This window comes from Vulpes vulpes, chromosome 16 (assembly GCF_048418805.1).
Source record: "Vulpes vulpes isolate BD-2025 chromosome 16, VulVul3, whole genome shotgun sequence".
Taxonomy (NCBI): Eukaryota; Metazoa; Chordata; class Mammalia; order Carnivora; family Canidae; genus Vulpes; species Vulpes vulpes.
In genome coordinates, this window is record NC_132795.1 from 84,848,656 (window position 1) to 84,871,740 (window position 23,085).

A 23,085-nucleotide genomic window follows, 5' to 3' on the forward strand; every position below is an offset into this window, starting at 1 on the left:
CATGTTCTAATACCATACAAAAGCATGGTCTATGACTTGTTCTTACAACCTCAACTCAAGGAAGACATAACATATGGGGAAGGGGCACCTAGGTGGCTCAGTAGTTGAGCATCTGTCTTTGGCTCAAGTTGTGATCCCGGGGTCCTGGGATCGAGTACCACATCAGGCTCCCTGCAGGGAGCCTGCTTCTCCCTCTGCCTATGTCTCTGCCTCTCTTTCTGCGTCTCTTATGAATAAAATATCTAAAAAAAAATAACATATGGAGAAAATATTCAATAAAGGTAATTAAATAACAGGACAGAGAAAGAACAAAAGAAGAGAAATAGAAAACAAACTAGAGGAGCCTGGGTCGCCCAGTTGTTTAAGCATCCAACTCTTAATTTCAGCTCAAGTCATGATCCCAGGGTTATGAGATTGAGCCCCATGTTTTGGGCTCTGTGCTGAGCATAGAGCCTGTTAAAACTCTGTTTCTCGGGACGCCTGGGTGGCTCGGCGGCTGAGCCTTTGCCTCTGGCTCAGGGCGTGATCCCGGAGTCCCAGGATGGAGTCCCAAACTGGGCTCCCTGCATGGAGCCTGCTTCTCCCTCTGCCTATGTTTCTGCTTCTCTCTCTCTCTCTCTCTCTCTCATGAATAAATTTTATTTATCTTTTTATAAAACGAAAAAAAAAAGATTTTGTTTCTCCCGGGGGCACCTAAGTGGCTCAGTTGTTTCAGCACTGGTCATGATCTCAAGGTTGCAGGATTGGGGATCGAGCCCATGTTGGGCTCCTTGCTTAGTGGGGGTCTGCTGGGGTCTCCCTTTCCTTTTGTCCTTCCTCACCATATTCACACTTGCTCACACACTCTCTCTCTAAATAAAGTAAAACTAAATTCTATAATACCAATACTAGAGTTCTCAAATTTTAAAAAATTAATAAAATTATAAAATGTTTCATTCACTCCTTTGACATTTATTTCTTTTTAATTTTTTATTTATTTATGATAATCACAGAGAGAGAGAGAGAGAGAGAGGCAGAGACACAGGCAGAGGGAGAAGCAGGCTCCATGCACCGGGAGCCCAACATGGGATTCGATCCCAGGTCTTCAGGATCGCGCCCTGGGCCAAAGGCAGGCGCCAAACCGCTGCGCCACCCAGGGATCCCTCCTTTGACATTTAATAAAAACTTATGACATACCAAATCTCTGCTAGGTGCTGGTGATACATAACAAAATCTCTAGCTTCTAACTGCTAACTATTTAGTAGCTGCAGCACTTTAACAATTTGGTAGACATATATGACAGGAAAGAGAGCAACTAACCATGCCAAGAGGCTTCAAAGAGTATTAAAGAATGAATAAAAACTTGATAGGCAAAAAAGGGGGAAAGGGCAGTATACAGGAAAATGATTATTATAAAAATAGAAATAAAATGAAGATCAATAGCTAACAATAATTTAATCTTGCTGCATGCTAAGCATTGTTCACAAATTATCCTATTTGAGGGATCCCTGGGTGGCACAGTGGTTTGGCGCCTGCCTTTGGCCCAGGGCGCAATCCTGGAGATCCGGGATCGAATCCCACGTTGGGCTCCCGGTGCATGGAGCCTGCTTCTCCCTCTGCCTATGTCTCTGCCTCTCTCTCTCTCTCTGTGACTACCATAAATAAATTTTTAAAAAATTATCCTATTTGGGATCCCTGGGTGGCGCAGCGGTTTGGCGCCTGCCTTTGGCCCAGGGCGCGATCCTGGAGACCCGGGATCGAATCCCACGTCGGGCTCCCAGTGCATGGAGCCTGCTTCTCCCTCTGCCTGTGTCTCTGCCTCTCTCTCTCTCTGTGTGACTATCATAAATAAATTAAAAAAAAAATTATCCTATTTGATTCTCATAACCCTGTGATTCTCCTTTCATCCTGTTTATGAAATGAAAAAAATTGAGAAGAAACTTGCTAAAGATCATACAGCCATATAGGGGTGACATCAACAGAGATTATGCAATACTAAGCTGTGAATGATCATAATTTGTTTGAAGAAACAGAAAAAGGTAGGCATGGCCTAGCACACAATAATACTAATGACAGCAACCAGCACTGAGGATACAGTAGTCAACAAAACAGAAAATAAGTATTATCTGTGTCTTATTAGAGAGTAAGTCTATTCCAGGAAGGAAACATAAAGTTTCATCTCATAGATGTAGACTGAGATCTGGAAATGCTAAGTAAATTGTTTAAGGTCATATGCTAATAAGTAGTATAGTGAGAATTAAATCCTGTCTGACTTAAAGTCTGACGCAAAGTCCAAATTCATTCTACTTTACCACATTAGCTTTCTATTATTTGTTCACTCAACAGAAGTACATCCAGTACCTACTGTATGTCAAGCATTGTGCTAGGAATAGAGATGAAAGATATAGTCCATGGCTTCAAGAAATTCACAGGTTAGTCACTGGAATCAAACATACCAAGAGCTGCAATACACTGAGATAAATGCTACTACCACCAAAGTACATTCAGAATCTTATGGAAGCACATATGATCACAGATGAGAAAACAACTTGAAGACAGGCAAGCCCCAAAATAAGACCAGTCAGGGCTACAGTATTAATCCAAAAGTCAGGGGCACATCTAAGAAATATCTGGGCGATAAATCACAAAACTTAGTAAAAAGACACCAACTATGATTGTATCATGAGTATTTTTTTAAAGAAGCAAAAAACAAAAACAAAACTAAGAACTATGAAGCCCAACGAGAACACCCAAGATATCCATACCAAAATTCAAAGTCAATGCCATACTTGGTAAGAAACCCATATATTTTATATGTCATTTTAGGGTTGCTATAGTTATAAAGTTAGCACAATCTATTTTTGAATGTAACTGAAGTATAACTAACATACAGTGTTATTTAAGTTTCAGGTATAACAATATAATGATAAAACAATCCTATACATTACTCAGTGTTCATGAAGATTAAGTGTACTCTTGATCCCCTTTATCTATTTCATCCCTCTCTCTCCACTTCCCCTTACTTTTGAACCTTAAACATTCATAGAACTAAGAAACATTTCTCAGTCAACCTCCTCTTTTAGATAAATGGTTTCTTTTAGGTACACTTTATGAAGCTGTAATATTCTCAGGAAATATTTAAGGAGAATATACATACCATGTGTCATTTAATTTTTGTCATTATTAATTTTAATTAAAAAATTATTTTCATAACAGAGGACTTCTAAAGTTTCTTCAAACCCAAGATTCTAAAAGAAGAAAAGCCATAACAGGTATATATATTGCAACTGTCAAGTATTTCGAATATAGATCTCTATGGTTATCTAATGGAGTTAATCACATCATTGTTCTGATACCATTAACAATTTTCTTATATATCCTATATCCATATTTTCAACTGCTTAGGTAATATCAATATGCTTTTTTAAATTTTAGGATTATGAAATTCACTATAATTTTATTTCTTAAAATTTCATAGCAAGTAACATTTGAAATGGGTTACAGAACTGAATGACATCTCAAACAGAGAAATGATTATTTCTACTGTCACCAAGCCCTATGTCTGATAACTAGCACAAAGAAAGAAAGATTTCATTTGGCTGAAGTATGAAAATGCCCTGCGGCATGCAGAAGAGCTGGCCCATCATTCCCAATCTCTAAAGAGCTTCCACTTCCCATTAGTTAAAGAGGACTGACGCCATGTCACAAGCTCTTAAAGAGATTCTTTGATTTAAGGAGCTACTCGATGAAATCCAGGATTCATCTCTAAATGCAGGGAAACCCAAGTCAGCGAACAGACTCCGAAATTATAAGGCAGTGTTGGTAAACTGGCATGAAGAAGTCAATGTAAACAATGTCCAAATGCCAAATCCAAAGTCACTAATCAATATTCTTACTTTTAGTAAATACTGTAAATGAAAAAAAAAATCTATAGGCCTTCTATAATAAAATCGTATGTCACAACTAAAAGCAGGAATATAGGGATCCCTGGGTGGCGCAGCGGTTTGGCGCCTGCCTTTGGCCCAGGGCGCGATCCTGGAGACCCGGGATCGAGTCCCACATCGGGCTCCCGGTGCATGGAGCCTGCTTCTCCCTCTGCCTATGTCTCTGCCTCTCTCTCTCTCTCTCTCTCTCTCTCTGTGACTATCATAAATAAATAAAAATTAAAAAAAAAATAAAAGCAGGAATATAAGAGTGGCAGGTCAATGTAACTATAAGTACATAAAAGATTTCCACTTTAGCCAAGATCTAGAGTATCAGGAACCAAATTTACCCTCCTGCCTGAAACAACTGGAAAAAAAAGTACAAAATATATTAAGTGTTTTTCAAGGCAACGGATATTAGGCAACACAGGACAGTAGATTCCTGATAGATGGGAAACACACAAGATGAATCCTTGACTGTCCCAACTTAATACCTTGAAAGAGTTCCTAGGCTATAGAGCAGAGATGGAGAGCCCAGGCAATGAGGTGAGATGCAACTTAATCTAGAAACAACAAGATGACTATCATACATAAAGCAAAGTAACGAAGAGTAGAAAGGTTCACAGAAAAATCCAGAGATCTACAGAGGGTATCCCTCAAGTCTTGAGTACTCATTAGTATATACATGTGAGGAAGCTACCCAAGAACAGTGAAAAAAACACCAAAAAAGGATTAGAGGGAACACCACCCAGGGTTCATACAGGTCCAGGAATAGTTTCTGTTTTCACCACCCAAAGTACTGAGATGGGTTTTGCCAACAAAGTGACAAAGTGGTACTACTTGATACAACTTAAAAGCAGGATCTAAAAAGATCAAACTGTTTCCAAGAAATTTAGTTATCCCAGAACAAGGCTCAAGAATACCTAATGAAATACAAAAATATCCAGCACCCAAAAAGGGAAAACTCCAAATGTCTAACATCCAATCAAAAATTACCAGGCATTCAAAAGCAAACATACACAATCCTTCATAAGAATAAGAATCAATCAAAACCAATCTAGAAATTATACCGACAGAATGGAAAGAAACATTAATCCAGTTATAACTGTATTCCATTTGTCAAGAAGCTACAGAAAAGACAAAGCATGAAAGGTATAGAAATGGGAGATATAAAAAAGGACCGGATTTCTAGAATAAAACTGTAATGTCTGAAATAAAACATATGGACACAATTAACAGTAAATTTTAAACACTATAGGAAAAAAGATTAATGAAGTCGGAGACATAGCAAAATTATCCAAAATGAAGCAGAGAAGCCTGAAAAAAATTGAACAGAACATCAGTAAACATCAAGCAGCCTGATTTGCGTGTAGCTGGACTTCCCAAAGGGCAAGTGGGGGCAGGAGAAATACACAAACACACACTTAAATATTCTCACATAAATATATATTTTTAAAAATAATGACCGAAAACTTTCTGAATTTGTTAAAAACTACACACCCACAGATCCAAGAAACTCAACGAACTCCAAGCAAAACAAACATGAAGAAAAGTATATAGTTTCATTTAGGAAGGGTTCTCACTCACAAATTCTGTAAATAAATTTAATCTAGAAATGACTTAGACTAAGATTAATTTTTAGGTTACCTTACCAGGTACAGTCTCAACTGACAATAGAATACATTAATTAAATCAAACACTAACTTGAGTAAAGTACTTAACAGAAATCCTAATGATTTTAAAGTCATAGCAAAATGCAGCTTTAACAACAATGTATTCTAAAAAAAAAAACAACAACAATGTATATTTTGTTGCTCTACTAGGTAAATAATTCATCAAAAAAAAATCTATTCTGGCAAATTATTTTTTAAAAAGCTAATGCCTATTCCTCTTTTTCTTAATTTTCTTTTCCTTTAATTTATATAGGTCATTCAGAACAGAATTAGGACACTGAAAAAGTTTTAAAGAAACTGAGAGGTGGAACTGAAAACAGAAGCAGATCTGAGGTTTGGAATGGAGCTAGTCCTCCCCTACAAAAAAAAGAAAGAAAAAAAAAAAAAAAAAACCCTGGCAACCACTATTTTGAAACACCATTACTTTCAAAATATACATATGTATTTTTGAGTATAAAACTGCACTCAATGTGGAAACAAGCTTAAATGTCTGTTTTTAGCACCTCAGTTCACTATTCAGTACTCAAAAAAAATGCAAGTGTTTTTTGGAAAAAGAATAATTCAAGTAAGTGGAAAACAAGGGGCGCCTGGCTGGCTCAGTCAGTAGAGCATGAGACTCTCAGTCTCAGGGTCAAGAGTTCAAGCCTCACGTTGGGCATGAAATCTACTTTAAAAATAAACAACGAAAGAAAGTGGAAAACTAAAGTAATGTATTTTCCTATTTTGTAAAAATTCCTTTTTTTAGGGCTCAGAATACAATTTCAAGATTTTCTGTCTAAAAACAAGAGACAGGAACAAATTCTGAGTATCTACTCTAATGGCTACCCTTCCTGTCATGTGGGTTTCCTAAAATAGAAGTCAATTTAATTATTCTACCATTCTGCTTAGAGAATGGTGGGATACTTCAAAGATAAAAAATAGTTCCAGTGGGAGAGCTGCCAAAAATATATTTACTATCCCTGGAAATAATTAATGTCGACATTCCTTTTTCCTTTCTAAAAGAAAAAAATACATACACATTTAGTGACTATATATATATTTTTGGTTTTATTTTATACAAATAAAACACCTTCAGAAAGCATATAGTAGTATAATACTCCCCTGTAGGATCAACACATACATGAAAAACAGCACACAAATCTCTCTGAGCACACAGACTACAAATATTTCGGAGCACACAGACTAAGTTACCACTGCAACATTGATGAACTTGACTTCTACCTCTTTTAAATAAGAAATCTAAAAAGAAACGTAATTTCCTACAACGTACAGAAATAATATTTTGTTATTAGCCTATTAACAATAGACTTATTCCTTGGTAACAATTATTCACTGATAATGCCCTAAAGTGCCTCAGGTATAAAAGGTAAGAATGCCTTGAAATTGGAAGTTCCAAACTACTCATGTAATCAGATTCTTTTCAAGAGAGAAGGCTAAATACACATTATTTTGAGCACAACTATAACAATTCAGAGTTTGTACTTAGAAAACCTACACTGATGTACTTGGAATGCACGTAGCCCAATATCTATAATGATACAAATGGTATTTATTTCACTGACCTAGCTACCAATAGGATTTTGACATTCAATTCCCATCCTAAAAACACTTTCCTACTTAACGCAAACCCAGCACCATAAACTTAAAGGACAAAGATCTGCCCACTAAATCGTTATCTAGCTGTCATCACGATGTCAGTAACCCGCATTTCACAACTAGCCTTAAAAATACCTTAAAATGACCTCCCAAATCTTAATCAGGTGATTGATGTGATCATCTCATCAGGCTTGAGGTACTGTACCCATTTAAATTACTCGCTACAGCAACAGTTCCGACCAATCAGAACTGCTATTTGAGATTCTCTCTCCTGAAATCTGTTCTTACTTCACCGGTTTCAAAATCTGAGTCACTTATTTTTAGACACAAAGGTTAATAAGAAGCATTTCTGCATCAAATACACATAACTGCACAGGAAAGGCTTTATCCTCCCCCCCCACCCCCCCGCCCCACCACCACCACCACCACCACCACCACCACCACCACCACCACCACCACCACCACCACTCCCCTTAGGAAACTATTATTTTCTCTCTGTCTCTTTTTTTACCAAATTATCAGAGGACAATGTGGTTTGCATTTCAGCACTGAAGACAATTAGGTGACAATACACGGTTGGCAGAATGAAACATTATAAAGTTTCGCAATATATAACAGGCATTAATTGCTAAGGTCGTGATGAAACGGGCCGCTGGGGCGCCTAAGCCCATCACGCCTTTCCGCGGTCCAATGCTTAAGCCGCCGGGATCCCTTTTAGCCCAAGAGCCAAAATCAGGAGCTCACACATAAAGTTTCCAGGATGCCCCCTTTTTTTCCATGAAAACAAGCTGCCTAGAAAAGAACACTTACATTTGCAGCATGACCTGGTTCAAGAACACCCCGTCCACCAAAGCCACATACTCGTCCAGGTTGGTCCCGTTTCCCGCAGCCAGAGGTCCAAACGTTTTAACCTAGAACAGAAGGCTCGTTGAGGACACGGACGCCCACCTCCATCCCCGCGGCCGCAAATAATGCAGCAAAACGTACAACAAATAACCCCCTACTTACCCAAGTGACCAAGGGGCTGGTCATGAACTGCTCCAGAAGGGGGGTAAAAATCTCGTTCTCCATTTTACAGATAATGTATTTGAGAAAAAGGGGAACTACCACACACACACACACAAATACATATACATATATATATACACGCCTAAGGGGATGGATGGATGGATCGCTAAACGTTGAAGAAGTACGTAGGAATCAATGAAAGTCCATTTCTGGCCCAGGAAGAAAAGCCCATCGTGGAGGGGAGGCAAACTCTCCCTCCCCCCAAAAAACGCCCCAGAGGGGAACGAGCCCCAGACCCGAGAAGCGGCTTCGACAGCAGCCACGAGCCGCAGCCTGCGCTGGAAATGTCTGTACCCGGCGAGGAGGGGCAGAGAAAAGGCATCTGGAGGAGGAGGAGGAGGAGGAGGAGGAGGAGGAGGAGGAGGAGGAGGAGCAGGAGGAAGGGAAAGGGGGCTGGAGCAGCGAGACAAAAAGCCCGTCGAGGCTGCCCAGCTCCTGCAGGAGCCGGACCAGCGAGGCTGCCCGCGCTGACTCAACCCCAACGCGGGCTAAGCGGGACGCCGCGTCGGGGCCCCCGAGCCGCCGCCGGCCGCCACCCCCGCGCCGCGCTCCGCGCCGTGCAGCCGCCAGCGGGCATGGAGCCGCGCGGACCCGCGGAGCCTCCCCTGCCCGCAGCCCCTCACCGACGACGGGCAGGGCTCGCCCCTTCCCCCCGAGCCCACACCATCCCTCCGCCGCCCGCAGGCCTCGCCTCCAGCCCCCTTCCCCTCCCGGGGGGGGTGGGGGCTCGAATGTGCGTCCCTAAGCCCCCAGCTCCCGGAGCCCCGCAGGCTTCGCAGCGCGCCTCCGGCAAGCCCGGGCCCCGAGTCAGCGCCGCGCTCCAGCCGCCCCTCCGCCCGCTCTGGAGGAGCCGGAGCAACGGCCTCGGAGCCGCAGTGCCGCAGCACACCCGCGCCGCGCCGCGCCGCCCAGCCGGAGCCGCCGGCCCTCCGTCAAAGGAGCGCGCTTCTCCCTCCGCGCCCGTATCCTTCCGCCGACTCCCCGCCCCTCCCGCGCCGCAGCCTCTGGATTGTGGGAGAAGAAAACCGCTGCATGGGCGCGCCCCCGAGCGCGCGCGCGCCCCCGGGGCCGGCCCCGCCGCCGCCCAGATTTTGGCGGCGGGCGCGGGCGTGTGCGCGCGCTCGTGCAGCTGCTGCGGTGCCCCGCGGCCCGCTCGCGCCGGGGACTGCTGCCAGGGCGTGGGGGGCGGGGGTGCAGGCTCGGCCGCTCGTGCCTCATTATGGTGCGTTTCCTCCCGGAGCGCCTGCTTTGATGTGCCAAGGGGAGGGAACGAGATCCTTCCCTTATAAACACGAGGGATGCAGGCAGCCCCTTCTCGGACACTTTGGCTCTGTTGAGCGAGCTCTTCGCCCGCAAAGCGGAGTAGGAAAACTCAATGCAGCAGAGAGCACAACGGGGATCTGAGCCGCAAACTTGGTTTTGTTTGTTTGTGTGTTTGTGTGTTTGTTCTTTTTTACCTTCTCTCCCTTAAAAAAATAAATAAATAAATAAATAAATAAATAAATAAATAAATAAATAAAAATCCAGGTCACTCAAGCATGAATGCTCTTCAAAGTTGCAAGGGAATGCAGTAGGATTTTAAATAACCAAAGCTGTCCTTCAACACGTTGGTATTCCCTGGCTGGAGCAAACGTGATTCAGACATTGTGTTGGACTATTTGGCTATTGAAGAAAAAAAAAAATTTTTTTTTTTTCCAAACAAGATCAAGAGCTACTAAAAGGAGACATTTGGAAGTCAGCCAAGATGGGTGACAAACATTACATATTTGTCATAAATCTCTATGCTATGCACGACTGGGATCATTAAAGTAATTTTAACAGTTCCCCCAGCAAAATCCAATGTTACTCCTCATTTTGAAGGAACATACAGATCTTTTCTCTGGGACAAAATGGGCACATAAAACAAAAAAAAATTTTTGAGAAAATAAATGTAGTATTGCGGTTTTGCAGTGTGTGTGCTTTTACATTTACCTAAATATCTACTTTGAGTACTTATCTGATATTTTAAAGTAGCAGGAAAAAAATGTTTTATAACACTAAGAAACAGCAAAATTTCTTAATCTGAGAGCCTGGGCTCTAGAGTCTTCCTGCCTGCTTTAAATCCAGGCTCTGATACTTACCAGCTGTGTGAGCCTAGGCAAGTTAGTGAACCTCTCTGTGTTTCATTCTCTTCATGTATAAAGCAGGGATAAAAATAGAGTTAAATTAAATGGCAACCTGTAGTAAATGCTCCATAAAAGTTATTGAGGTTTTCACCATTATTCTCCCCAAATGAAGAATCTTTAAGAAAAAAAAACTTGAAATATAACTTCTCTTCCTTTAGTTAGAGGAGAAACGGTCTCGCTGTGGAGACCAGAGAAATGCCTCCCAAAATCATCTTAACTGAAATTAGGATGCATTCATGTGGCACTTTGCAAGGTGTGTATGAAGTAGAACCTTGCATTGCCTGCACCACTATACAGCTTTGGGTCATCCTGCTTGCTAGCAATCTTTTCCTTTTGCTCTTGATGACTCTTTCTTAATCACAGTCCTTTATTTGGAAATGCAGAGAGAGAGAGCTGGCACCAAGAATAAAGCATGACTTTCAGAGCAGCCCAATGCCTGACATGCCCACCTCCCTTTCTAATCCCTCGGCAGCATGACCAAGCTACATGGAAGTGTTCATGCCTATACTGGGGTTTATCTTCAGACAGACCCACCTGCTTCAGCCATAGATAAAAAACTCATAAAGTATTAATACCAAGTACAATAAGTTAGGGGCATTTTGGACAGTGATGACTGGAGTGTTAACACATTAAGATAGAATTTGTATTCGGTTTACATGTAGTAGCTAGCCTTCACAAATCTGGATTCCCCTCTACAGCCAAATGGCCCCAGATGCTTCCTGGTCTATCTTTAGCTTTTACACACACACACACACACACACACACACACACTCAACAAAGAAACATGAGGAGTTAATTGTAAAAACAGGAAGCTTTAGACCAGACTGAGGTCTGGAGTAACTTATTTGAAAACCTACCAATTCACAATTCCCTAGTTTAACAGCAGCCTTAGAAATGCTTTATAATATCTCAAGAGTACAATCAGGAAACTTCTTTGTCTGGCACAAAAGGGATTGTACGTTATACACTATTTAATGGTCTTCAATTTGCAACATCCTGTAAGATTAAATCCAAAAGTTTCCTATCTTCCTTTCACTTAGGAAGAGATTACTCAAAATTTCTTCCAGGTATTTTTTTTTTTTTTGGACTTGATAGTCATTTATTTATCCTGAATTCATCCTTTCTTAGAATGTTAAATCCAACAGGAAAGGACTTTGGAAAAATCATACCCATTTGACTAGGCCCAAGTTACTTGCTCTGCTCTTTTCTGATCAGAAGTTAAATGTTTGGAATGGACCATGATTTCATTTAGAAGTCACTAGAGAAAGATTCTCTCCCTTGTATTATAATTGAGGTTTCCCCTGAGGTTACACATACGTAATACTACCTGTATACCCAGAGCACCCCTGCTAACCTCCATCTTGATCTACTATAGGAAGTGATAGATTCACCCCAAACACATATTGGGTGACACATACTTACAGAGCTAGTCATATGCATAAGCTACCACAATGAAAGTAACACAAATACAACAGCAGGATGGCACCGTTGTTTATAATTGCCCAAAAATGGAAACAACCCAAACGTCCATCAACTGATAAACGAATAAATGAAATGTATTATATCAATACAGTAGAATATTTTGGCAATAAAAAAGAATAAAGTATGATATGTGCTACAACATGGATGAATCCTGAAAACATTAAGCTAAGTTTAAAGAAACCGGCCACGAGGTACCACATATTGTACGATTCCATTGATATGAAATGCCCAGAAGAGATTAATCTGTGTAGACAAAAAGTAGATTAGTGGTTGCCTAGATCTGGGGCAGTTGGGAGGAAATGAGGTTGGTGGCTTAGGGATATAGGGTTTCTTTTTGACAAAATGAAAATATTCTAAAGTGATAGATGCACAGTTCTGTGAATATACTAAAAATCATTGAACTGGACACCTTACGTGGTTGAATTGTCAATTAATTCTCAGAAAAAGCTGTTTTAAAAAAAGACTGGCACCATTGCTTCATGAATATTTAAAAAGAAATGACTTCAAGAAATCCAATCCGTAGGGCACCTGGGTGGCTCAGTCAGTTAAGCGTCTGCCTTCAGCTCAGGTCCCAGGGATTCCTGTGATCAAGCCCCAAGTCGAGCTCCCTGTTTAGTGGAGAGCCTGCTTCTCCCTCTCCCCTCTGCTTGTGCTCTCTCTCTCACTCAAATAAATAATTTTTTTAAAAAAAGAAATCCAATCTCATACACTTTTCAACAGGGTCTTCAAGCCCTCTTGATCTAACTAATAAGATTTTAAACTCACCTAAGATCATAGAAGGCATATGTCTTAATTATCTAACATGGTTTTAAGAGAAACGTTATCTAATGAGAGATAGGAATTAGATATGTGGTTTAACTTCTTTGAGCATCAGTTAAGCATCAATTTCCTCAACTGTAAAATGGACATACTAGCTTTGTTTCTCCCTGGGCATCTGCTTAGACAGTGGATGTGCTCTATGCCATGTGTAAACTGCAGAGGGAAGGAAACTTGGAGAGAGACAATGGGGCAGAAAGAGGGATCCTCCTCTCAGCCCACTTTCAGGGGCTCCTCTCAAATGCCCTCATGCTGTGCTGCAAACAAAGTGAATCATCACCAATTCACCATTATATTCCAGGCTACCACACCTATCTGAACTAGTCTTTTCTGCTTCCTCACCAGGCCGACTCCCATTCGTGGTTCAGGATTGTAGCTCCACTCTCTGTGAAGCATTCCTCTTCCTCCGGTCGGTCGAGTTGACCACTTCCTCTCTTGCGCCTTGCACAGTATCTAACCTCCTTTTATCCTCTCTAACTTGCTCTGAATGGCACGTATTTGCTGACTTGCTCTTCTGAGTAAATTGGGGAACTCTTGGAGACTGGCATTTTGAAACTCATCTTTGTGCCTCTGGCATTTAGGGCAGTGCCTTGCTATTATGGGCACTTTAGTCAATATGTCAAAGAGTCTTTTTTCAACCATGGTGACCAGTTTAAATTCCTAACAATTGGCAAGAGCTCACAGCAGAGCAACTTCTGAGGACTATTCTAATTAACTTAATGACCTAGAGGAGGCATAGGCAGGCGATTACTGCTTGCTAGTGAATTTGAAGAAGTAAAAAGACACTGAGATCATAAAATAAATGGCTTTTGAGCTAGGTTTTTTCCAAGTCTATATAATTTTTTTTTTCGGAGAAAAGCTTAGGAACATACATAAGCATCATGCATTCTTTTATTACTTAGCAGCACATAATGGTATTTGTCCTTTTCAGCACCCAAACTGTGTTTCACTTGTTACCATTTTGATGCACATCCTCTAGAAAGATGTCATTGTCTAAGCTTTATTGGACAGCATATTCTGAACAGAAATTGACCTTTATTAAAGAAATACATCCTCGGGATGCCTGGGTGGCTCAGTGGCTGAGCGTCTGCCTTTGGCTCAGGTCGTGATCCGGGGTCCTGGGATCAAGTCCTGCATCAGGCTCCCCACAGAGAGCCTATTTCTCCCTCTATGTCTCTGCCTCTCTCTCTGTGTCTCTCATGAATAAATAAAATCTTAAAAAAAAAGAAAAGAAAAAAGAAATACATCCTCATAATCGACCTAAATGACTGTGTTGTGCTTTTAATATAATTATGCCTTCACAGGCTCTTAAGAAGTGCATGAGCATTTGACCTACATTCACAGGCCCAAGTTTTTAATTTTACATTGAATGGCTTTTAGTTTTTGTTGCTGACAACATCGATAGTTCCCATTTTAATTTGCTGCTTCTCATGTTCTGTGTGCAGGGAATTCATAGATTGTTAAAACAGCCTAAAAGAATTAATAGTTTTTGAGTGAGAACCTGATGGGCTCTCTTAGGGGAAAAGTCCATGAATTTGTGGTATGCCTAAACATATCTCTTGATGTAATGTTTCTTTTTTCTTAAGTTTCTTGGTCTTACCTAGGTGAGGTGGTGCTACCCTATTTCTTTACCTAGTTTGCTGTGATAGGACATGAAATAATCTTGTAAATTAATGGTCATTCACCAGGTATTTCCACAGTATGACTGTCCTATCATGTGATGAGTTCCTTGTATGTTTATGGTTCCCCCTTTAATTCCTTAATCCCATGCCACAGATGGTGACTCATTCCAACTTCCAATGCTACTGATGGAAAGCTACAAAGCAAGTGGAAACCTGAAAAGAGAAAATAAGAAGTGTAGAAAAGGGCGAATATTATAAAATGGACTTTTAAAAGGTGAAAAAGTCATTCTCTTATTCTGACTGTAAGCCTACTCCCAACCTCTACTTTCTAGCAGTTTACATCTTCAAGACAGACAACAGCAGAAGGTTAAACAGCAGAAGTTTAACCTTTCTGGTTAAAACAGAAACTAGCCAATGTTATAAGAAATGATGGATCATTAATAAAATAGAAACCAGAAAGTAGTTTTCTCCATAAAGCACTGGTGCTTTTAGGCTACTGAAGATAAATGTGGGCTAAAACAATTAAATACTTCTAATCCTGAAAAGAAAATGGAGATCTGCTCTCGTACCAAAAAATACAAAGTAAAAAATGATAGCCATTACAAATAAGGAAATATGAAGATGTTTTATTTCCTTCTATTGAATGACAGTAGGAAGTTAGATAAAAATGTTTATACTGATATGAGACTATGTATTTGCTGTTCTGCTGTCGAAAGTGAAAGTTCACATGAAACTTAAATTATTTAATGTGAATGTCTTTATTTCCTAATTTTAAGTCAATATGTGTCAATTGAATGTTTTCAAATATTAGCTTGAGAAGAGTTCTCAGATTCAATTTTATTTTATAAAATTTGTTTTTTTTTAATTTTTTTAAATTTTTATTTATTTATGGTAGTCACAGAGAGAGAGAGAGAGAGAGAGAGGCAGAGACATAGGCATTGGGAGAAGCAGGCTCAATGCACCGGGAGCCCGACGTGGGATTCGATCCCGGGTCTCCAGGATCGCGCCCTGGGCCAAAGGCAGGCGCTAAACCGCTGCGCCACCCAGGGATCCCTATTTTATAAAATTTGTAATTAAAATATCAGGCCAGGGGGAATTTTAATATTTGTATTTAAATATTTGGTTTCTTAAACTAAGGCAGCAATGTAAAGTATTCAGTTACATGGAGCTAAATATGTCTCATATTTTTTATATTACCTTATTTTCTTGTTATGAAAATAATACATTTCATTGCCATACTTGGAAAGATCAACAACATAAAGGAAAAAAAACCAAAAAAATCAAACCTCTAATTCTACCTTTCAGAGATTAATATATCGTTGCATTTATTTCACACTATTTTCAAAAACTGTACCACTCTTACACCACCATTAGAAAATATAACAATAATCAAAATTTGAATATACCTCTCAGCTTACATTAATCAATAAATGGAATCCAAATACGTTTTTATTTTTATTTTATAAATGGACTTTTTTTTAAACTTAAATTTTATTTTAAGTAAACTCTATGCCCAACATGGGACTTGAACTCATGACCCTGAGATCAAGAGTCACATGCTCTACCAACTGAGCCAGCCAGGAACCCCCAAATGCATTTTTAATAATGGTAGTCATCATATGTTAGATTTGTAGAACTTCCAGCTTACCAATTTTTAAAACATCAAACCTCAAATTCCCACAACCATATCTAAACTTGACTAATACATCTTGCAAAGGAATAAAACTGTATTCTTTAAGTTTAGAATAAAACTAAGGTTAGGAGTTCTATATTTGTCAGTGCATTCTCATTTTCTTCATTAATCAATATTTATTGAGTTACCATATGTGCAAGATAGCATATTGAACACACAAGACACAGAGAAGATTGTATCTAAATGAGGCCAACAGAAATAAAATGGCAAATATATCATTCAATCAATTATTTAAGCTTTTTCTGTAAAAGGCCAGATAGCAAATATTTTAGGCTTCACAGGCCTTAGGGTCTCTGTTGCAACTAATCACCTCTACCATAGTACCATAAGGCAGCCATAGACAATGCGTAAAGGACCAGGTGTTGCTGTGGTGCTGTAGGAAAGCTTTATTTGCAGGGTACCTGGGTATGCCACATGTGGGTGAGGACATGCATGCACACGCATACGCATGCCCGAATGGAGAAGGCCCAGAAAGGCTTTCTTTCTGATAATCGATGTGTAAATTCTCCCTAGGCCTCTGCCATGGATATAAAGCAAACACTGTGGCAACTTTCTTTTGGGAAGGATTAGTCCAATCCAGAGCAAGAAGCTTGTGGGAAGCATCAGATCTTGTGCCTCCTTGGAAGAGGAGCAGGTAAGGTGAGGACAGGTGGTGTCAACTTTGCTGAAATGTACCCCATCTTTTTGTTACTTAGTGTGTCCAGTTCAACAGGGGTCCACACACTGTTTCTTAAAGGGCCGGATGGTAAATGTTTGACACCTGAAAGCTACAGGCCCTGTCACTACCACTCAATTCGGCTGTGGTAGTGGGAAGCATCCATTGAAAATCCAGGTGTCTGACAATACATTCTTTACAGAAACAGCCGTCAGGTGGGATTCAGCCCACAGATGTAGTTACCCCACCCTGCTCTAGTACAGGGCGATGCATGGTGTGGTGACCAGGTGCCAGTTCAAAACTGTGTGGAGATGTCCCATGACGTGTCCCCTGACGTGGCAAGTTTGGACCCTGAAAGTAAATGGTTAGTAGCAATTTGATGTTGCCACAACATCTGAGTGCACGAACAGTGCCTTTCTTTTTCTGAAGAAAGAGGGGGCCAGTTGACCTGGTATAGGGTGATTGCATGTGGTAAGGCTGTATACTGGCCATGCTTAGTTGGATACATATTTGTCTGTGATGGATTTGGAAACCAAAACCAAGGGCACCTGGGTAGCTCAGTGGTTCAGCATTTGCCTTTGGCTCAGGTTGTGATGCGGGGGTCCTGGCATCAAGTCCTGCTTCAGGCTCCCCACAGGGAGCCTGCTTCTCCCTCTGCTTATGCCTCTGCCTCTCTCTCTCTGGATCTCCCATAAATAAAGAAATAAAATCTTAAAAAAGAAAAGCTTTATTTGCAAAAAGAGAATAGTGGGTCAGGTTTGGCTCTTAGGCCATTGCTTGTCCACCTCTCGAGTAGTACTCACTGTATTTACACTGGTTGCAAAGCAAAACAAAAATCAGGATTGAATTCCTTTCCAGTCAGTTAATTAACTTTATAAATAATTAAAGTAACCATCCAACTGTATTGTATAATTATGTTCTGGAAATGCAGAAGAGTTGGTCTTCAAGTTGCTTGGAAACGGAATTCCATCATTCTGGTGTATCAGATATAGTTCAAATTGCTTTCAATCTCTCATGTTACCACTGAAAACCTTAGCCGGATATAAAATTATTTTGGGGGGGATTTTTTGAGTCCCAGTAGGAAACAGAGGGAACTCTGGAAGTGCTTAACTAAACAGAATTTAGTAAAGGAACAACTTAGGTGTGGGGGGAGTTAAGTGAACCAACAAAGAGGGTGGTAAAGCATCCAGGAGGAGCAATAGCAGGATCCTCTTCACCCCGAGGCCAGAAGGGGCAAGAGGAGGAAAACTGTTAACAGGATCCTGGAAGACCATAGTCTTATAACAGGAGCCACTGGATAGGAGCTATGTCCATAGAGACTGCAATCATCATGGGGCCACTGCCATCATCAAGGGGCGGAATTAAAAATTGGGAAAGAATATCCCAATCTCTCTATCCTTCTCACTTATATTACCAGCAAGTGTTCCCCACTGCTGAATGCCATGAGAAGCAGAGAGTAGGAGAACCCAGAGATCCAGGCCATAGGGGTTAGCCTCCTGGCACAGAGAAAGACAGAGAGAGATTGGAACTAAAGGCCCCAAAAGGAAAAATCTGTAGCACAGAGCTGCATGTGGAAAGTGTAGGTAACATCTAGAACCATTTTTGTAGTTTCTCTGATAGCCATACAAAAGGGCAATTCTTTTCAAATTAACATAAGCTTAAATATTTGGTGGAATGCCATGATGAAACAGAGGGAACTGTTTGTTAACATATGTTAAAAATAAAATGCCATATAATTTGTGGCTTATACTTTGTCATACATTATCTGTGAATGCAAGGTATAAACTAAATCTTTTTTTTTTATTTATTTTTATTTATTTATTTTTTTTTTTTTAATTTTTATTTATTTATGATAGTCACACACAGAGAGAGAGAGGCAGAGACACAGGCAGAGGGAGAAGCAGGCTCCATGCACCGGGAGCCCGACGTGGGATTCGATCCCGGGTCTCCAGGATCATGCCCTGGGCTGAAGGTGGCGTTAAACCCCTGAGCCACCGGGCTGCCCTTTTTTTTTTTTTTTTTTTTTTTTTTTTTTTTTTTTTTACTGACAGATCTATTGTATCAGTGCCCTGCAGTGTCTTGTACATAATATGTGTTCTGTATTAGTTGAATGAATTTGTAAAAAATAATTAATTTTACATAACTTTCATTCAAATGGTTTGCAAGTAGCAGGAAATATAATTGATTTAAAAATGTTATTTAGGGTGTGGCTCCGTGGTTGATGGCTCAGTGGTTTAGTGCCTGCCTTCGGCCCAGGGTGTGGTCCTGGAGTCCCGGGATCGAGTCCCAAGTCGGGCTTCCTGCATGGAACCTACTTCTCCCTCTGCCTGTGTCTCTGCCTCTCTCTCTGTGTGTCTCTCATTAATTAAAAAAAAAATGTTATTTTAAAAGAAAATGACAAAATTAGGTTAACATGACTATGATGTACTTGTAATTCTCTTACCTGCATCCTCCATTCACAGCAAAAACTGGAAATACTACATATACACCATCCCTCATTAAAACCCATTCATCAGTGTTTGTTTAGAATATATTCTTATTTTAAATCCTTAGTCATCAGTTTGTTTAATAAAAGTAAAATGGACAACAAATCAGTATTAGGCCCTTTACTTAATATTTAATAAAGCTCAATTAGCCTCTTCCAAAATCACTGTGAAATCGGGGATCCCTGGGTGGCGCAGCGGTTTGGCCCCTGCCTTTGTCCCAGGGCGCGATCCTGGAGACCGGGGATCGAATCCCGCGTCGGGCTCCCGGTGCATGGAGCCTGCTTCTCCCTCTGCCTGTGTCTCTGCCTCTCTCTCTCTCTCTCTCTCACTGTGTGCCTATCATAAATAAATAAAATTTTAAAAATATATTAAACAAAAAAACCACAAAATCACTGTGAAATCAACATGGTAGCCAGCCATGGCACTGGCTGTAATAATGTTCATGGGTAATATTGGCTCCATCTCCTGTATTTCACAAGAAATTAATCATGTGAAAACTTCAGTCTAAATTAGGAAAAGATCCTTTGTGTGTTAATGTCACCTTTCATAAACACACACATATCTGTGGAAATTTACTAGCATAAATCTAAAGACAGGTTTCCAAGTCTTGCAACAAGCATAATTTGATCCCAGAACGTTTTAGATCTCATCCCTCTTCTTCTTTTTAGTTTAAGATACAGCAATCACGTATCAATTATATTCCAGCTAAAAACGATTTTTCAGTTTTGGTAATTCTGAATTTGTTACCCAGCTATCTCTATCTCCTTCGTTTTTTTTTTTCCTCTTTTTTTTTCACTATGGCCCTACCTAACTCATACTTGATTTTTTAAAAAAAATTTAACAAAGGTCATAAGAACAATGGCCATATTTTTCCTGTAGCACAATGTGAAAGCACTTTTCTTTTACTCATTTTGCAAGGCCATATCGAATTACATGGAATTGGCAAAAATCAACATGATTTCATGAAGAGCAAATCCTGCCAAACTAATTTCTTTTCTTTTCTTTTCTTTTTTTCTAACCAACTGCAGAACCTGACAGATGGTATAGTAATGATTACCTCTACAAAACATCATCTGTGTCTACTTACTGGTATATATATCATGTGTGTTTAAACATAGTGTGGTGCTCAAGTCTGAGGTGGAATCATGAAAGGAATGCTTCCTTTCCCTCATTGCACTCTTGAATGCTGATCTCAGCATAAAGGCGTAAATGAGACTGGAATCGGTTATTGAGTGTGCCGAGTACACACAGACCATAGATCATCCCTTGTCTCCAGAGAAGCAGGAAAGTGGAATTCCACCTGGCTTAGAAATCAAGTGACTTGGTGCTACCAGGATTTCTCTTTACTGTAAACAACATAATATCCCTGTACTTCTGTATGAAAGGACCCCCTCTTGACAATACTACCAAAAAAAATCTGGCCATTAAGAAGAGGTGAAGAAATTAAAATTCACCCCCAAATTCCTCTATATTTCAAGAATAAACTTTTAGTAACGACTGATGCTTCCTGAACATGTGAGAAGCACCATCCACATGCTACAATGTCAATCCTAAAATTATCCAGTGTGTTGTGTTCAATATTAGACTTCCTGCTAAGTTTCTTTTGTCCATTTAGTGAATACGCATTTTGAGTATTTATTATGCCCTAGGCACTAGGGATACAAAGATGAATAAGATGTTTCTTTATGACATATGAACCTTCAGGGACCCTACAGTCAGCTAGGAAGTAGAGACAACTGTCATTCTAAAACAATGCAATGTGTGATATGTGCCATTCGAAGGAGAAAAAAAGGTTCAGTTTTAATGGTAAGTCAGAGAGATGACACTTCAGCCAGGCCTTGAATGAAAAGCAGATATTTAATGGGGAGAGGAGGTGGGAAAACACAGAAACAACTCATCAAACTTCAGAGGAGCATGGTGTGTTTGGGGAGTCACGAATAGCTTCATGTGGCTAAAAACTTACTTTCCCAGGGGTCGAGAATGGTGGGAATTGAAAATTGAAGTCATATTGTAAAGAAAGAGAAATATTACACTAAAGAACTGGCCTTTATCCTATAGGCGATAGGGTTCAATTGCAGCTTTTAAAAAAAAATCAAGGGAATGATATCAGATTTCTCCTTTAAGAGGAAAATTCTAGCAGCACTGTAGTGGGAGCATTGGAAAGAGGCAAGACTGCAGGCAGAGAATCCAGACAGGAGTTCCTCCTACTAAAGTTTTACAGATTCCACTTATGCTGCTTTTGTTTGTTGCAGGTTTAATATTGACTTTCTTGAATGTTGTTGATAGACAGGATATGATGAGCGTGACCACCAATCCAGCAACTTGTTCATGTTGCCCTCTATTGGCAGAAAGGAAAGAAATTACTGTCCAGGGCATTCTTTCATATTTCAGTAGCTGATAGTATTTCAGTTTCTATTGCAACCGTGTGCCAGTAACTGTGCTAAGAGTAGAAGATTAAAAAAAAAAAAAAAGACTCTCAGGGCACCCAGGTGGCTCAGTGCTTGAGCATCTGCTTTTGACTCAGGTCATGATCCCAGGGTTCTGGGATCGAGTCCCACAGCAGGGTCCCCATGGGGAGCCTGCTTCTTCCTCTGCCTCTCTCTCTCTCTCTGTGTCTCTCATGAATAAGTAAATAAAATATTTTTTAATAAAAATTTAAAAAGACTCAAGAAATTCATAATGTAAGAATAAAAATAAAATTAAATTACCATTAATATAGTGGTCCCAATGCATAAATAATATTAAAATGTGTTATACAAAATACACAAATAGCTAATTCAAATCTGTATCTTGAGTATTTATTATATTTACTAATATACTCAATATTAATAACATTAACAAAAACTATAACGTATTTATTTAGGTTAACTTGTAAGAATATGGCTTCACTGTAGGAAAGTCAGATAGTACAGATAATAAAAAAGAGAAAGGAAAAAAACTGGAAAGAAATTCCACTCACAGTCTCAACTACCTAGATGCCTCCAAGCACACATGAGATCATATAGACAATATATACTATTCTTTTTTTTCCCACTTAATAAGATACCAGGGCTATATTTACACATCAATAAAAAAGCTTTTAGAATATAATTAAATGAGATGGAAACCGATTAAAATATTTTCCAGCTTTCTTCAGATATTACTGACATATGATGACACATGTAAGTTTAAGGTGCACAATGTGATGATTTGATACATATACATATAGCAAAACGGTTACCACAATATGGTTAATATACCTCCATCTCCTCACGTAATTACCATTCTTTTCTGTGTGGTGATAACATTTAAGATCTACTCTCTTAAAACTTATAGGTATATAGTAAAATGTTGTTGATTATAGACACCATTATGTTAGATCTCCAGAGGTTATTTATCTTATAGAGGTAAATTGGTATCTTTTGACTAACATTGCTCCATTTCCCACACTCCCCAGTCATTGGCAACCACCATTCTATTCACTATTTCCCAACAGATTTTTAGATTTCACATGTAAGTAAGAACATACAGTATTTGTCTTTGTCTGACTTATTTTGCTTAGTATAATACTCTCAAGGTATTGTTGTCACAAGAGGCAGGATTTCTGTCTTTTTTGTGGCTTACTATTATTCCATTGTTTAATCATTTGTGTCATCAATGGACATTTAGGTTACTTATGTGTCTTCAAAATTGTGAATAATGCTTCAATGAACATGGGAGAATAGGTATCTCTCGGTGATCCTGATTCCATTTCTTTTAGATATATACCCAGAAGTGGCACTGCTGGATTGTATAGCAGTTTTATTTTCAAAAATTTAACAAAGATTTATTTATTTGTTTGAGAGAATTAGAAAGAGAGAGCATGCGTGTAGGGGAGAGGGGAAAAGGAAGGGGGAGAGACTCTGTACCAAGCACGGAGCCCAATGCAGGGCTTAAACTCACGACCCT

General features: G+C 39.8%; 1 protein-coding gene and 1 non-coding gene across 7 annotated transcripts in view; both read right to left on the reverse strand.

Annotated features, from left to right (window-relative positions):
- The window catches only part of CCDC88A (coiled-coil domain containing 88A), a 132,630-nt gene extending 124,318 nt beyond the window's left edge, over positions 1-8,312 (reverse strand). For all 6 annotated transcript variants that reach the window (XM_072742093.1, XM_072742092.1, XM_072742091.1 and 3 more), the window contains exons 1-2: positions 8,180-8,312; positions 7,982-8,082 (exon numbers count right to left, since the gene is read on the reverse strand). In XM_072742093.1, coding sequence (XP_072598194.1) covers positions 7,982-8,082; positions 8,180-8,242 — 164 coding nt within the window. In that variant the 5' untranslated portion in view covers positions 8,243-8,312. The remainder of the gene's footprint in view (positions 1-7,981; positions 8,083-8,179) is intronic.
- A 7,522-nt stretch (positions 8,313-15,834) lies between these two features.
- Positions 15,835-15,907, reverse strand: TRNAK-CUU (transfer RNA lysine (anticodon CUU)). The gene has a single exon. It is a non-coding gene; the product is annotated as a tRNA-Lys (tRNA).
- Positions 15,908-23,085: the final 7,178 nt, after the last annotated feature.